This window comes from Cyrtonyx montezumae, unplaced genomic scaffold, assembly GCF_038088225.1.
Source record: "Cyrtonyx montezumae isolate F1298 unplaced genomic scaffold, pur_monq_1.0 scaffold_8, whole genome shotgun sequence".
NCBI lineage: Eukaryota > Metazoa > Chordata > Aves > Galliformes > Odontophoridae > Cyrtonyx > Cyrtonyx montezumae.
In genome coordinates, this window is record NW_027072089.1 from 47,586,074 (window position 1) to 47,604,023 (window position 17,950).

At 36.6% G+C, this 17,950-nt stretch overlaps 1 protein-coding gene across 8 annotated transcripts in view; it reads left to right on the forward strand.

Moving 5' to 3' along the window:
- Positions 1-17,950, forward strand: part of PTPRM (protein tyrosine phosphatase receptor type M) — a 449,220-nt gene that overhangs the window by 96,140 nt on the left and 335,130 nt on the right. For all 8 annotated transcript variants that reach the window (XM_065752038.1, XM_065752030.1, XM_065752031.1 and 5 more), the window contains exon 2: positions 4,841-4,963. In XM_065752038.1, the coding sequence (XP_065608110.1) occupies positions 4,841-4,963 (123 nt within the window). The remainder of the gene's footprint in view (positions 1-4,840; positions 4,964-17,950) is intronic.

Consider the following 17,950-nt stretch of genomic DNA (forward strand, 5'->3'; position numbering starts at 1 on the left):
CCAAAACTTAAATGTTTCTGGAGACATTTGTGTTGATTCAGTTGCTGTCAGTTAAGTAGGAGATAGAACAATCATAAATGTTTTATGAACATACAGTGAGCTTTTGAAGTCTCATAAATAGCAACTTAAAATGTTTATTTGCAACTATTTTTTTTTCCTGTATTGTGTCATTATCACCTGTGGAAATTGGATCTGGGAATTCAGAAACCTCAAAGATTCTTAACACCATCTTCTGCACGTCTTAGTAAAATTATGTATAAATTCCCATTTGTTACTCTCCCTTATGCCTAGAATTAATATCCTTCCTTAGTTGCAAAATACATCTTTTTACCTCAGCATCTTTACTCTGGCTCATGAGAATTTTTCCAGATAACTTTTCTATCTTCTGCCTTCTCCAGAACCCTTTATGACCACACACATGCAAACTTGACAAATTGAACATCAGTACTGTTCTAAATTGGACTAACTTTATGCATCGAGTTTTTTTTTTGTTGTTGTTTTTTGTTTTTAAGCTCCCTGACCACTGCAGCACTATTTTACAGCCCTGAACACTTTCCTCTCATACCAAGCCAGAGCTTGGTGTGTTTGTGTGTGCTTAGCAACTATCCATGGAACTGACTCCAGGAAAGCCATTTTGTCTGGTTTTAAATAAGTTCTTAAAACCCTCTGTTTAGGCAGCTGTGTTTAGTTTACGTGGAGCTTTATGGGCTCCACCACTTATTGATTTCACGCAGGTGAACATTTTTGTATAGGGCTATTTTTGTCTTCATCTTCTCTTTGATAGAAGTAATACCCTGAATTGGGCCTGTCATGCTTGTTTGGAGATGGCACTTTCAGTTTCTTACATTAAAAATTGTCTGCTAGTTCCTACCTTTGCTTTACACATTAGCCAGTCTGTAATTTAGACAGGCACTTTATTTTTCACTTCAGAATTTCTTGTCTACCCTCAATGGAGCTGCTGTTTTTCTTCCTGATGTGGTAGTTTGAAACCTGGTCTCCTCATCCTCTGCTTCTTAGAACAGCTTTAACTGAGTCTCTATATGCCATGGTCACCCCCAAATCCACAAGGGAAGGCATAAAAGCAAGCACAGTGCAATGTCACCATCATCTTCCTAAGCAGGAAGTCCTGAGCTATATCTTCTGGGGCTGGAAGCTGACTCACGCACAGCTTAGTCAGGCGTTAACAGTTGTGTTTTGTGGCATTTTTCAGTTCTTTCAATGCCGCAGGCGTTCACCAAGACAGGGAGATGCTGAGGGCTGCAGTTCTCCCGAGGACTGAGGCTCCAGCTGTCACATGCAGAAAGAGAAGATTCAATGCCTTGTAGGAGATTAGTCACTTAATAGGAGGTTAATATTTCATAATCAGAGCCCCCTCATATTCCATATTTGAGACGCCCAGATTTCAAGACCCTGAATTCAGCTTCAGAGACTAGCTGTGTTGTACTTACTGTAAACATACTTCCACTACAAAAATACAGAGTAAACAAAATTTAGAATACTTATAAAATGAGGTAAATAATAATGCTAATAAAAGGATTGAGTACACTCATCTTCTATATTCATTGGGTTCATTATGCAACAGAATTTACAGCACTGTGATGGACCAGTAACTGTAAGGTTTTCCTTTTTTTTTTTTCCGAGGCAAAATGAAAGCCCTTGTATCTGGCACAGTATCCATATCCTCATGAGAATTACAAGTTACAGCACTTGTATATTTGGCTGTAGATTTTTGACAGAAACTCTATATTGACCAGAGATCTTACAGTTTACAAGATTGACAGAAATAAAGTGGCCAGCATAACTTGAACTTTTTTCTTTTTGGATTAAGTGACAAAAATGTAAAGTTTTTTGAAGGACTTCATAACAGATTTCTTTGTTAACTCAGTAACACTGTGGCATAGCTATACTGAACTGGATGCAGCGGTAGAGGACAATTGCATCTGGAAGAGCAGTAGGTTCTAATGCACTGTATTGCCTGGTATTTGTCAGTTCATTTCCTCCAAGGCATCTCAAAATTTCTGCTATGTGCAGAATAAGTCAAAGAACCCAAACAGGCTACATATCTCCTGGATTAGCTGTAAATATTTTAGTCAGTCTAAAAGTCAACCTTGAAAATACAGTTTGGCTACCCGAAGTGTAATGCCTATGTAAGAAGCAGGAAATCTGCTTTGCTTTATTAAACTATGTAACAAACAACATGTATTTTAATTGTAATACATAGCTAAAATTTCGCAGTTTTTCTCAAATATTCCATCTGATTATAAACAACCACCTATTTTAGCAGTTGTTTTGTTTCAAAGCAGTGCAAAGAATAAGAAGCATGAGGAAACTTATAATTTTTCAGATTTTGCCACCCCTCTGTTGGTATATATGGATAATTTTTTATGAAGTTGAAACCTTGTACAGTGAGAGGATTGTGACTGGAAAATAGGCAAAGCACTGCAGAAAAAGGCAGGAGGGCATGAGTAGATACAAATTCTGGGTTTGTCAGATGTTTAGATCTGTATGTAAAGAACTTTGATTTATTTGTAATTGAATCTGTCCTGGTTCCACCAGAAACAATTTTTTTATATTGTCTATAACCTTAGCTGTAGATACTTTCAACACGCATATTGCCATGTATACTAGTTTAACCTACTGAACACCTTCCCAAAGTTCACATCTGTGCAAAATCTTCATTAGTGTTTATTTTCTCCTTAGTGTTGAAAGAGCTGTGGCTTGGTATCTGTGCTGTTAAAGATGTTTTATATGTGAGCCAACACAGTTTGTTTACCAGTAGTAATCCTTGTTGGTACAGTTTAGTTCTTAGTTGTAGGTGGAAGTGGCGTAGGAATTGAAGGAGTTCAGAAGTCCTCAAGAATTCTTTCTAGAGCAAGTGTGAAGATTTGATACCCATTTTTGAGAGAGCCATATAATAGTAAATTCACAAATGCTTCAAGGATGTAAATGGCAAAAAAAAAAGATGAAATCCTGACACAGTGATAGAGCTATTGACTTGCAGGAGAAATTGAGAAAAACAAGTGCTGAGAAACAGTCCTGTGTTGACATACAGTCATACAAGTAGCAGTTTGTTATCATCCATCATCCTATTTATCCATGGTTTTGACATCTGCCTAACTAGTGAGAGGGGAGAATCCTCTAACAAACATATGGGATCACAAGCCCTTCTGTTTATTTTCTGGTATTGGACATTTTGTAGCACTTGGCTCAGATTTTGGATTAGATGAAGAAAATACCATGAGCTGTATGGTTTCTTAATTGCTAGAGATTTGTGTAATGCAGTGAGGTATGGAAGCTAGCAGACAAATTAATGCGTCCTGTGTTTGAAATGTGAACCCAAATCTAGAACTGTTATTATTGAGGTTTTTTTTGCAAAGTTTAACTACGCTGTGTATTGTATAACATGATTCTTAGTCATGTTCTAGCATCATTTGCAAAACTTTTGCAAATAGGCTACCTTTTACTTCACCTGTGATTTGTTTTTTGTGGTGGTTGTTGTTGTTTTTTAAAAAGCAAACCTGAATCTGTTCCCAGAAAGTGGTTTTGCTTTTGCATCTGAGAGTTACTCTGTGGCACATTTCGACTGTATCAAGTACTATTTATGTGGGAGTTAGAACAGCTGTGCAAATGGCTGTGGAAAATTCTAACTCTTCCCCCTAGAAATGTTACAGATGTCACTTGATATACTATAAACCTACCTGTTTTATTTCTGAATTTGTTTAATTTTGGTAGAGAGAGCTTACATCTGTTGTTATCGTTGAAGTGAAATGTCAGGGCATGGAGCTGTCAGTTCTTTCATGGTTTTCCATTCCCGGTGAGCTCCCTAAATGAAAACTGTGCACCTACAGAAGTACAGAAAGGTGTGGTAGCCAGAGGTGCTAATTTCCCTGACGTACCTAGTGCCTAGTGAAGATTTTCTATAGAAAAACATCTTAGGAGAGAGAACAGTATAGGATAATCTGCATGCAAGCCAATGGGGCAAATGTGCTGTGTTTGCAAGATGAATTTCCATTAAAAATTATATGCCTGCAGAGTGCTTGTTGTGAATATCGACTATAAGCTAGGAGTACTTATTAAGAAGGTTGGATTTTGATTAGGTGAAGCTTGTCAGAAGTAATGATATTTTGTCTTATCAAGAGAATAGAATTACATAAGATATTCTCAAACGCTGTTTATAATATTCAAGGAAACTTGAACTTACAATGTTCAAATCTCTTTTAAAGTTAGATTTTGTCTTTTTCCTATCTTAGTAAGACTTGGCAAGACTGAGCCTGCTGTTTGTATGGACAGATAGCAAAGATGATGGATAGCCCAGAAAGAAGTTTAGTTTTGTTTGAACAGCTGCAGTGTTTACTTTAATATGGACTGAAATATCCATGACTGAGGTTATATTTGTTTTACTGGATAGGCAAGATGTCATTCTTTGCTGGAGCGAAACATCGAACATCAAAGAAAACGTAGAAAACAGAGCTTTGTAACCCTGTGTTAGTCTGTTACTAGGGGAGAAAGCTAGACAAGTTTTCTTGTGTACAAGGAAAGAAGTAAAGTTTTTCTGCATTCTTATTGGTAGTGGTAGATTCCATTGTCCTAAAATCTTGAAGTTAGATTTCTCCCTGACCCAGCTTTCATCCACCTGCTTTGATGATCTCTTTTACCCTTCAGATTCTGGTTTTCATGTTCCTCTCAGAACTGATGGCTAATAAGTGTTTGCTTTTATTAAAGGATTTTTATTAAAAAAAATAATAATTCAATGCAGGCTGTGTAATTATTATGTTGAATTTGTTAAGACTCAATTTATTATCTGCATGTTTTGTTAAAATTTTCTGTTTTTATTTTGCAGGATGCTGTACTTTCGATGAGCCTTTTAGCACCTGTGGCTACAGTCAGTCAGATGATGATGATCTTAACTGGGACCAGGTGAACACGCTGACAAAACCCACCTCAGATCAATGGATGCCTTCCGGTTGGTCTTTTCTTTTGCTTTTTTCTCTCAGATGTTAGCTTTTGTATTTATTCGGTGTTTCTTCAGAATATTAGTATTAGAATGTGACTGTAAAAATCTTTTTAGTTGTAATACTCAAATCTTCAGAGTGGCTCTTGTGAGGGATATTCTGCATTGCAAAGGCTTTACTTTGTGGTGTGGTTTCTAAAATAAATGTCCGGAAGTAGGAAAAGAAAGTTGGGATTATTGGGGAAGGCAGAAAGAGTAGAAAATAATGCCATCAAAATGAAGATGAAACAGTGCTAGAATGAGGCAGACTGGACTGTGTAATGGGGAGACTTGAAGAGAGGGAACAGTGAGAGAGAAAACAAAACTGGCCTTAGGGATTTTTATTCAAAATGATACTAATCAAACTGTTCTGAAAAGAAATGTAGAATGATAAGGAAGTAAGAGAAAATGAAGTGGAGAGATATACCAAAACAAAGTGCTTCGCTAATATTCTGCTTGTTGTGTTTTAAAGGCAGTTGTGATGATGCTCTTGTTTAATCCTCTTTGTGTACTGTGTGTAGGTGAACCTAATTCCATAGCAACAGCCTTTGCATTCTGATGAACTATAAACTTGTTTTGGTAACACAGTCTCTTTTATCAGTCACACAAGTACAGAGAAATCTGACCATTGATTTTAAAGTATAAAACCTAAAATCAATTATTCTTTTGCAAATTTCATCTGGACGTGTTTGAGAGTTCCCTATCTGTGGAGATGGAGCTGATCTCCAGGATAACTACATCTCCTGGTGGCTGGTTGCCCCTCTAGCCCAGCTCAGAATCGTCCTTTGTTTTTAGAGGCTGAGCCTAGTGTGACTATTGTTACCTAAAAGCGGTCAAAAAAACCCAACAAAACCTACCTCAGAAAAGCACTAGCTTCTAGGGATTTCTTCTCAATATTAGTGTTTTAATTTTGTATAAATATACTGAGAAGGCACAGAAACTTGACAGGTAGATATGCTATCCATTTCATTATCATCCTTTTCAATTACTTTTTTAAAGGACCGGTCATGATGTACTTTCAGATTTACGTAAAATCCCTTGAATACCTGTCCTTCCTAAGAAAGTATTCCTTCCTTTTGAGTAAAGAAATTTGGATTTATAGTTGGTATTTTGCAGCATGAAACTAAGTGACTGTATAAACAGTACTTCAACATAGTCACTAACATACAATATGTGCTAGAGACCCTAAGATAGCATTCACTTGTAAAATTCCTCTTAGCAGTTTTTGTTATAGGTTTATCATTGTTGCCCAGTGTTTTGGACAGTATTGTATCCGAGGTTGACAGTTGAAGTGCTGCTTCCTTTCCCACTGAGCTTCCCGTAGGAAAGGTGAGGCTTTCCACTTGAACAGAAGTGTTTGGTTTGCCTGCACTCATTTGACATGCTAGATTGAGTTCATCATCGCAGATAAAGAGGGCTCTTGCTGATTTCTTTTGAAGCAGGCTCTCGTCCAGTGGTGCTGGCATGGACTACAAAACATTTTTTTGGACTACTTCATCTGTGCTTAATACTGTCTCTCAAGTTGGAGCTCATACACATAGGTTATCAATCATCTTAGCTTGCAGTACAAGCTATACATTCTTTTTCTCAATCACACCACTGGAAATCCTCTTTCAATTTCAATTTTCTTTTATTTATTACTTTACCCACTTGGATTTTGCAGAAGAGGTTGTCAGTATGTGTTGTGTATACTGTTTAGTCTTAGTGGCAGCTAGAAGAGGTTGAACTCTGTTCTTTTCTCTGATGATCAGAGACTAAGATTTTTTTCCACCACAGGCAAGAGTCCAGCCAAAGTAAGGACTGCTATCTTTATGGAAGGAAAATGACGTCCATGAAATTTTATTTCTCTGATGTCATATGGAGTGCTTCTTATTTCTCTTCTACCTTTTATCAGAATGCTAAAAAAATGTTCTGTTGATTAAATAGAAGATAGTAAAATTGGAAATGAGCTATATTTAGAGCTTAGGGAGTTGCAGTTCTGTCTATAAAGGAACTGAGATATGCTTTGGGAGTTTTAGGTCAGAAGGCGAACATGTTAGTTTGAGAACAGTTGTTAATATTGTTGCCCTGTAAGGTCAAAAAGCCTCTTTGAGAAGAAAATAAATGTTCATTACTTTTTTTTGTTTTGTTTTGTCTTTTGCAAAGGAGAAGCAGTTTTTCTGAGGGCATGATACAGTCAAGTAATATCTAATTTTGCTCTTCCTTCAGATTTTTTTTCCATTCTTGTTCAAATCATCATCTTAGTGATTTTAATTAGTTTTCAGTTAACCTTAGCCTGAGAGTTGTGATACACTTTAAACAACGATTCCAAGTAGTTTGTCAGCAGTCTCTGAGCTGCATATTTTAGGAAAAATAGCTTCAGATAATAATGCATAAATGTCGTAGATTACAGTTTTGTGGGAAATTGTTGGCTTGAAAACAAAATGTTTTATGCAACAGTGCTGTAATGTTAGACTAAAACAAGTACTCCCGGTTCCAGAGTCCCTTGTCACTTGAAAAAATTAGTACACATAACACTCCTATTTCAGAGAATATGTGTCAAGGAGTGAGTTGATATCAGTATATAGTATTTTGTATAATTTGGTGACAGTGGGGTCAAGTACGCTAGTTACGGCATCTGATCTATTTTAATCCACTGTTCAGAGTGGCTGTACTTTAGTTTGATAAATATTTTGGCTTTATATGTTATTTCAGAGGGAGACGAATGTAATATAGCAATCATTTATATGTGCATATTTTATTCTACATACTATATATTTTATTGAATATTAATAGGTTTTTGTAAGGTGTTAGTTTTAGATGAAAATTGGTGAATTATATAAAAAAAATTTAAATGTTTTCTAAGTGTTCAGTATGTTGAGCTTTAGTCCTTATTGGATTGTTACTGCAGTAGAAATGAGGTTGTTCTTAATAAAGTAGAACACTAGCTCCCTAATTTTCTTGTTAAGTGTAGGCATGACCTTTAGTAAACAATACTAATCTGAAAATGTATCAGTCAGAGCCAAGAAAAGAATGGCATATAATATGTATTTGTGTATATTTCTGTGGATAGAACGAGGCTGGTTAGTCTGCTGTTCTTCTTTTTAAAGAGTCCTGTGAGTCAGCTGGACTAACTACTGTAGGAAATTTGGCAGTTCCCTTTCTGCAGTTTGTCTTTCCCCTTTTCTTTCTGTTCCAAGGATGTGTTTACAGTATTGTTAAAAAAAAAAAATAATTTAGGAACCTTAGTTCATTATTAATGTTATCATACCTTGTCTTGTGGAACATTTAAAACATGTACAATAATGTTAACATGTGCATATAATAGAAGTTTACAATATCTAACTGTAACTGTTCTAGCTGCAGTCCAGTAAAGATGTCTCCATATAAATAAATAAATACCTCAAAACGGTAGATTCCTGTAACTACACAGCAAGGTTTTGATAGCAGGTGATACCTTCAGGGGTGGCCTCTGTACAAAGAAACCAGGGGCAGTTTCTGAGATAACTACAAACCACATCTTTGTATTTGGAAAGTAGTCACAAGCATTCCCTTTCCAAAGCTGCTTTAAATTTTTGATTTTCACTTTGGTTCATATTTGATGCTAAGCAGAAAGAGAAACAACTTATCTCTTTGTTACCTCTTGACTTGCCTCATTTTGACATAAGTATGCATATACCTGTTTTACTTTGCGATGTAATGCCCAATCTTCACCATCTAGTTGCTAAATTTTCAGGGAAAGGTCTTGTTTTTCCTTCATATTGCCTAATCACTGGAATGGTGGCCCCTATGTATTTGTGCTTATTTGTGACTATCTCATTGTTCTTAATACTTCCATTTGCTATTATGTCTGTTAAAGAATAGTTGCCTAAATCCCCCCTGTTATAGTTGGTACTGTTTCATTACCGCATTCAGTTACTGTCTTATCTTTTTATAGAGAAGTTCTTGCTCTAAGATCTTGTGATAATGTAAATAAAAGTAAAGTGTCCACTGGAGCTTTTCTTCCTGCATTTCTATTTTTGGTTGATTCTCCAGATGGTAATTTCTTTCTCTGAATTTTGCCAGCTGTGCTCTTGCTCTGTAATCCCATTTATGATAACATACAACAAATTCATCATGGCCTAGCAGCATTTTGGAGTTGTGGTGTTCCCACAGAGTGCTCTTTTGCTTTACATGGTAATTCAAAATGCACACTGCATGTTTAACTGCAGTAGAGACACTACCTCTGTTATCTGACCATCAGTCAGAGTAGCACAAGTACATAAGTTCTATCATAAAAGGGAAGAACCAAAAGCACCAGCTGTGTTGGATGGAGAGTGGAAGGAAAAATAAAACAAGGATGTGCAAGCTGGAGACTAAGTAAGCACATAAATATATATATATGTATGTACACACGCTAGCTTGCTGATTACAGTTTGTATGCCAGTTGTTCTCACTGAAGAGAGTGAGAATGCAGGACCAGAGCTCTGGAACAGGGACTTGAAGGAGATCTTCTGGAGTCCTCTGGTGAATGTGTAGGGCAAGAGCTGAGAAAACTCAGATGAATTAAAAACAAACAAAAACATCCACAAAATTACAGCAAAACACCTCCCCTAAAACAAAACATAACAAAACACAACAACAATAACAGGAGAATTGAAACTTAAAATCAAAATATATTTTTGAGATGTGTGTGTAGTCTTTTTGTATATGATGAGTCTTGTCACTAACTGTGATGCAAAGAGAATTCTACAGATTACAGGGAGAAACACAGATAGCATCAAGAGCCAGGTCTACTCATTGCTTACTGGAAATGCTTTCTGCTCATGTCCATGTATTCATTTTGTTGCAAAACACTGTGTTCGGTTGTAAAATCCTCCTACGGCATTTCACAGTTCCAGTTAATTTCCTAGGAACAGTAGCATCATTTTTCTTCTATCGGCTGTTGGTTTGATATCACCAAAGGGATGTCACTGCACTGACAATGAGTCACAGGCATCAGCCTTTCCTTCAGTTTAGAATAGTTCAAAATCAATTATAAATCAAATCTTCACAGACTGCCACCATTCAGTGGAGTGAAAGGAGGTTTTGAGCAGCGAAGTCTTTAATGTTTGATATAGTGCTGGTCAAAGCCGGGATGAGGATTCTCCTTATGCTTTATGAGGTGATAATATATAATTGTAATGACTATATTTAATTTTTTGAATGACCTGTTTTAATCCTGAATATCTAGTGTTGCTAATTGTTTATCAGTGTCTGTAGATAATGCGTATAATGTTTATATAAATGATGGTTTAAAATGGCCTTTTGATACATAGTTAGCAGCAGATATTCCATAGAACAAGATACTACTATAAAGTGGTGTTTGATATTATAGAATGTGAAACAGTCTTATGAAAAATGTATGCTATTATTTAACTGTGAATCGAAGGGACATTATCCCTTATAAAAAGATAGATCTTAAAGCGATCAGTTGGCTAGTTTATATCAAACCCAGCCCAAATGCCTCACCTTGTAAAGTGATAGTAGTTTAACTTAACAGCGCGATGAGTATTTTATCATTACATATACTTTAGCGCTGTATCGTGTTCTTCTGTTAAAATGAACACTTTTGTTCTGTTTACTTTTGTATAATAGAGAATTCAATATGTTTCTCCCAGATTACTTTGAGTATCTGCTTTTCTCTAATTCATTTGAGTGCTATCCAAAGGTAACATAAATTACTTTCAAGTACTGGGAGTTACACCTGTTTACTGTGTTCTAATTATACTTTCCTAAGCTTTTTTAGACTGCTAACTCTGGTATGTTTGGCATTTTGTTGCATGCCCAGGTTATAGCTGCAGTCTCTTAAAACATGCATACCCATTCTGAAAGCAGTGTGTGTTGATGTGTTTGAGGCAGTTTCTAATTAGTTGAGTAAGCTGGTATCAGTTGCTGCTAATACGGAGCAATGTGGAGGTCAGCTGGAGCAAACCACCAGAGTATAGATCCAGCCAGCTTTGTGCTGCCATGGCTACAGTGTAGTCACTGAATGAGTCAACTACTTGAAAAACATACCTAATGGTGCCCTTAACGTGTTTGTACAACAACCGAGGCAATACCAGCAGCTATGTTGTTGGTATTGTTTGTTGTGATGACTTATGTGAACCTCGGTCTCGCTTTTAGCTTCTGACTTGTCTTTCAGATTTCAGCACCTATCCCAAATCTTGTGTTTCTTACAAGCACTATGCGTACAATGTTCTTGCAAAGAGAAATAAGAGGTGAATCGGTGTCAAAATTGCTGATTCTGAATCACTAACAATATTCCTAGCTTGTCTGACAACTTACTTGAATGTATTTTGCCTACATGCCTATTAGTATTTTGGATAAAAATGTTGGGATTAATATGCTTAATCTTTTGTAGTAAATGGTTTATAGATACAACTTTCATTTTACACTTTTTCTGCTTCTGTGAAATGAAGTATTTGCATATAAACAGCACATTTTGTGAGGTCATGCCCAAGGTATAAGTCTTCCAGATTTTCATTTCAAGCAGCTGACCTGCTGTAATATTTATGGCAACTGTACTGTACCAGGAGGAGTGTAACAATAACCTCCTTATCCTTTCACATTGCAGTAGCCATCTGATATTTGTGTACAAAATTAGAGACCATGCTGTAACTGGTGGAAGTGAGTGGGAGACAGTATGTTAGAATCCACCAATAACTGTTAAAAGATTTTATTAATACTTGACTGGTAAATGGTGTGATATGTTATAAACTATTTTTCAGTCTTCAAGAAATTCTTCTGTTGTGCAGAAGTCAGATCTATGTGAAAGGTCTGTGGAATTCACTGTTCATTAAATGAGAGTATTCTCAAAGCAAGCTGGAAGGTAAAGCTGACAGCTGAGGGTGCTCTGTGTAACACTGTTTAGTGCCACGCAATGCTAGGCAAGCCCTCCAGCCTAACTCGTTTACCTTGCTTTGATTACACTTTTCCTGATGGGGTTATATATTACACCTGCAATAATATATGCTGGGAAACAGGTAACGTGATGAGCCAGATACTGCAGCTGGTTTTGAAATGGGTTTCTTGACAGTAAAAATGTTTAGGATTGCAGAGTTCTACTGTCACACTTTGGAAGCCCAGTCTCTCACCTAACTTTCAACCACAGTGCTAGCTGCTGTCCTGCTGGTTAAGTGCATCAGTCTTGTTCCAGACCTCCCTGCTAAATTAGAAGTATGCTGCCTAACTGTGGTTTTGTTTGCATGTTTGCTGCCCTCTGTGGAGTGTTCATGAGGAGCTCTTTCAGATGATGTAGGAGAATCCTGACAGGAAAGAGGGAAAAAGTGTTTCATGTTAAAATAGGCAGTGAATAATGATTGAGGTATTTTATCTGTGACTCAAGACAGTTGCTTTTGTTAGATAAACTGATCTTTTTTTTTTAGCTCGAATTGTCTGGAAAAGAAAAATTCATTACTGGTGGGAGCTCTTGGTTCAGAAGAGACCACACAGAATGTAAATCTTATTTCCTGGGGCTATGCCTGAGACATGCAAATGTACCTCAGTAACTTTAATCTAGGTAGTTTGGGACCTCATAGCAATAGAAATGAAGTAGCGCAGGCTTTAGTGTAGGGGTCCCTAGGTATTCGCTCAGTGCTGAAGGCTGTTACTGTACCTTCACTGCCCTGGATATCTCATGGAAACTGCTGCGGTTTCTGTTCCAGTTTGAGCAGACCTGTGTTAAGGAGCAAAACATTTTTTGTGCATTTGTCTGCCTGTTTTCTCCTATTGGAGAATGAAATTACTTAGCCAGTTTGAGAAAAGATGTGACCAATAAAACGCCAATGAGTGCTGTAAATACACAGTGAGTCAGACAATTCTCCTGTAGGAGCTGCACTCCCTGCATTGCAAGATCAGGAGGAAGGGGAATAATCAGAGTATTCCTAAGTAAGCTTTTTCTTGTTTAGTAATTAATCTACTGGAAAAAAAAAAGCCTCTTAATTTCTTGCAGTCTTCAGGGCTTTTCTTTCAGTCTTGTGCTTATCCCATTAGATTTCTTTTCATCCATCCTGCCCTTTAGAAACTAATAAAGAGTGGATCAAAACCTTTCCCTGCATCTGCAGGCTTTAAAGGGTGTGACGTGACTGCCTTCGTTTCAAGATCACTTATTTCCTGAGTTAGTAGTTTATCTTCAAAGTCAGTCCTTCTGTATGATGAGAACATGGTCGTTGCCACAGTTAAAATGCTGGTGAGCTAGAGATTAACTCCATCATTCTTCTTGAGGAGTGCAAACATGATTCTTCAAGAAATTGTGGGTTTTTTTTTGACGTATCATCTTAAGGCTTCTTGGTGAAATTAAATGGGGAGTTGTAGTTTAAATTATATTTATGGGAGATTTTTTTCATCCCTTCTCACAGCACTTAGTTTGCTGACAGGCATTGATGACTGATTGTTGTTAGCAGCTTGATCATTGACTGTAGTAACAGTGGCCAGAATGTCATTGAATTGATGCACAGGTCATTAAATTCTTCATTGAGAAGCTGTTTGATGAACTTGTCATTCATGAATACTTACTTGTTCCTTGGGATGAAATTACTCAGAAGTACATGACAGAGATAAAGAAAACTGAGTGTTTCTGGGTGTCTACACTTTTTAGACTTTTGCTCCCCTGTTGAGGACAGCCATGTGGATGTCAGGTAGCAAATACGGCTGCAGTACTAGGTTAGTATACAAGCAAATGAATGGATTTTGTTTTGTATTGAATTTAAGTCCTCTTATATTAGATACAATCAATTTTTCCAAAATACCAGACACAGTCTTAATTCCCCCTGTATATATATATGTTTGCAAAATGGGGAGTCAAAGAAGAAGCAATTAAAAGGCTTTCATGAAATCCGTGAGCTGAATTAAAGAGCTTGGTACTTCTGTTATTAGTGTTAAAGCAATAACGTTATTTCCCTCACCAGCTGATATAATGCATGCTTCATCTTGAAGTTGCAACATTTATAATCAACTGCATTTCAGTAGCACAAAGAAAAAAAAATACTGTCTGGACCTCACTGAAAATTTAATGATGTATACAACCATTTAATTGAGAGAAACAGGTGCACATCATTATTGAAGTCATAATGTTTCAGCAGCTAATAACATTAGATATTTCTGATCATTTAAAACATCAACTGATCACAGTTCTGTTTCTCATGTGATAAATGTTTAACAGGCACTTTTCAGGGTGTGCATATTCATGTTAGAACATGGAAGCTACAGAGGCACTTTTCTCAGCAATAACTGCATACATAATCAATTTACACTTAGTTGAAATGTGATTGTATTGTTCTTTAAAATTCTATTTCAATTCCTCATTACCTTAGAGAGGAGTAATGTCCGTCATCGAGTTTCAAGTTCCTAATTTCACCATACTTGTACATTCTTGGGTTACTCTGGTTTCTGCTGGAGCATGGCTGTCCTTCACAGTTCATTTGTTGCTGCTGTGGTGTTTGGTTCTTCCCAGCATCACAAACTCCTTCAGATCAGAAGAAAGTCAAAGGTAAGACCTTGACTCATGAGCACTTAGAAGCCCACAGCAGTGTGTGAAATTAAGTTGCTCAAGTTCAAAGCAGTGACTGTAGAAACTCATCTACAGAATTATACATTTGGAGCATTGTTCCCTTTTCCTAGAAGCAAGTAAGCATTGTACAAGTTGCTTGGTAAATAAAGGGACTTCTCCAAGTGCCTAGTAGGTATGCAGCTGAGCCTCATGGTTTCAGCCTGAGTTCATGAATTACGTGTTCTTTCCCAAAATGTCTGTCATGCAGTTGCACAAGCAATATGTCAAACATACAGTGATCCTTAATATATTCTCTTACTTTTCATGTGTTGAGTCCCAGAAAAGAAAAAAGAGAGGAAAGCAAGAATCTGAGAAAGAGGCTCTTTTATGCTGAACCTATGTGATCAGAGCACTGTTCAAAGGAGTTAGTTCCTTGACTTTTCCTTACAAGGCTTTGTTAATAGACTGCCACTCAGCAAATGAAATGTAGCAGCCTTCACAAGGCCCTAGCTGGCCTGATGGGGGTCCTATTTTGTTCTGTACACACAAAAAGTAAGCTCCCTGTGAGCCTCAAATTTTGCAGTGGAATAAATTGATGTAGCATGTATAAAGAGATGAGTTATCTTTCGGCAAAGAAATTTTGGTCTTACTTGTGCTGTGGCATTTTGCTTGCCATGTTTAATTTTAGCGTGAAGCGTATTTGTGAGAGCAGAAAGTTGTTTGTGGAAATTACTTTTTGTGAAAAAATATCCATTCAGGCATTTTACTCCCATGGCTTGCAAAATATAAGCAGCTTTACTGAGAGCATGGCAGTTTTCTCCTCCTGACTTACAGTGTATCAGTAATAACAATTCTATAATAAGTTTATTATTTTAGTTACAGTGAGGATAAACTGTATTTTCCAAGGGCATATTAAAGTGCCTATTGAATTTAAATTGCCTCTGCTAATTGTTTTAGTGTGTCTAGCTCTAACTATGTTTTTATCTTAACATAAAATATTGAGGCCTTTTTTTTTTTTTTACCTTCTCTGAAAGTCTGTAAGGAAGCAAAACAAACAACAACAAAATGTTGGATATGGTTTATATTCACTACTGGCATCAATCATTAGGACTTCCACATGTATAAAATGAATTTGTATTAGGAATAGTCTTCACAGGTGCACAGCATCAGCAGGACTACAGTATATATATATATATACTCTGCTGGTATATATCAGAATGCTTGAACGGACTGCTCAGAGATGTTGTGGGGACTCCTTCTCTGGGGACATTCAAAACCTGCCTGGATGCGTTCATGGATGATCTAATTTAGGTGTTCCAGCTCTGGCAGGGGGGTTGGACTAGATGATCTTTTGAGGTCCCTTCCAGTACCTGACGTTCTGTGATGCATGTCAGGTAACGGTGTACAGCCTGCCCTTCACCTCTATTCTTCCCCTTCTCTTCAAACTGTATGCATCAGAAATGCAACTGTTGTATTTGTCTTTATGCTGTATTGAGCTTTAGATTAGATGCATCCTTTTCTATGAAGTTATTCCCCCTTGTAACCTGTAGAGATTATTTTCATAAGTAGAAGGGATGTTCTGACTCAGCAGAGTCATAAAATATTCCAGAATGCTGCTTCTGGAATCTGAAATCTATAATAAAGATCTGGAAGATATCTAGCAATGCACGTATGAAATTATCCAGACATAAATGAAAGGTTCTGTACTTAAGTAATAATTCCCATTAGTGAAATTACTTTAAAGTTTCAGGAAGTAAGTCCCTTGAGATCTTTTATTTACTCATACCACTGTCATCTCAGGGAAAATACTGTTTTGGAAAAGCTAGTTCTCCACCTGCAATATGGAAATAAAATTGATACCACAATGATGCTTCAACCACTAGAGCACTGTTATTTATCTTTTGTGTTTGACAAATAGAGCCCCTCCTGTGTAAGGGAATCTAGAAAATTCTCATGTATAATCTCAGGTTATCTGGTTGTTTTTTTTTGTTTTCTGGTGGTGAATTTTGTTTTTATTGAGAAGAAAAGTGTTTCTCAAATTATATAACTTCAGGCCACTGTTTTGTGTGGTAATGGGTAGACTGCTTATCTTCAAGTGACCTCCTTTATCATGAAGCTGCACATTTCCTTTTTTTTGTTTGGTTTGGGAGCCTTTCAATACTATTGTAAGGTTAAAATCTAACAAAAGTCCTATTTTTTTTATATTGTTAAACAAGAACTCTCTGTAAGGAAAGTAAAAGCTTAATTGCCAAAAGGATTGTTCATTTTTGTTACTTGGAAACTGCTGAATTAACAAAACCCCACATTCTCTTCTTCCTATTCTGCAATTTGTGTGCCATGATGCTTCTTGGGAAAATACACTTATTTATAAAAACTTACTTCTCTTTTCAATATGCTTTGAGTTTTACACATTAAATTTTTGTAGTCAAAGTCATAGTGATTCTCTAAATTCTGATGAATAAGCTTGCCATAGACTTCAGTCTTTGTGCCAGATGTCACGTTTGTTACTGTGTGCCAATTTCTCTGCGCTACCTCCAACTCTGGATGCTTTTACTACACATTATTAGTGTTCACAGATCTATTTCCTATCTAAAGCTTTGTTGGTATACTGTATTTTAGCATATCAGTGTTGCAGAGTCTAGGGAAGCACAGACTGTCAAATTCCCTAAAGGTTTCTGGGATATCCTTTTCTTCTTAATAGTTGCTGGTGCTCTCCTTTGCCTATTAAAATGTGCTCCTTTTATGTTTTTCCTCATTTGCAGAAAATTTGATTGAACATTTGAAGATAGGTCTAAAAAAGCACACACATTAATATTTATGGCTGTGTGCATTCCAGCTCCAGAAGGCCTGACTAACAATTGGATATAACCACATTGATTATTTTCGGTACATCTGCTGAGCCACAGGATATTCTGAGCAAGGTAGTTGCCTCAGCTTTGAAATAAACACATGAAGAGATTCCATTTCACTTGGCTTCCAAACACACAGATGTGTTGCTTACATTCAAGATAAATGGTGTTACAGTCTGCTTTATTCCAAGGCACTCTTCAGTACTTGATAGAAAGCTTTACAGCACATGCTTCTTCCCATGTCAAGGTTAAATTGTGAAAAAGCATGTTTCTATAAACTGGAAGAATCTTGCTGCAATTTTTGATTGCTAATCAAGTGTAAAGCAGCATATGACACAAAGTTTTGCCCTCATCTGGTGTTCTTTGTCTACAGTTCTGAAATTTGTTATACAAGACATGTTAATTATAGCAGAGTAATTAAAAGTATAATTACTTTTTCTTTGATACATTCCTTGTTATGATATCAAAAAGCATTTTGCCTCAAATATTCCCATGATTTTAAAAATTACAATGAAATTTCTAATGAAATTTATGTAATATCTTTCTGGAAGATAAATGTTGCATTGAAGTAAAACTTCTTGACAGAACCTGCTTGGACAACATAATTAGAACTAATGAGACATA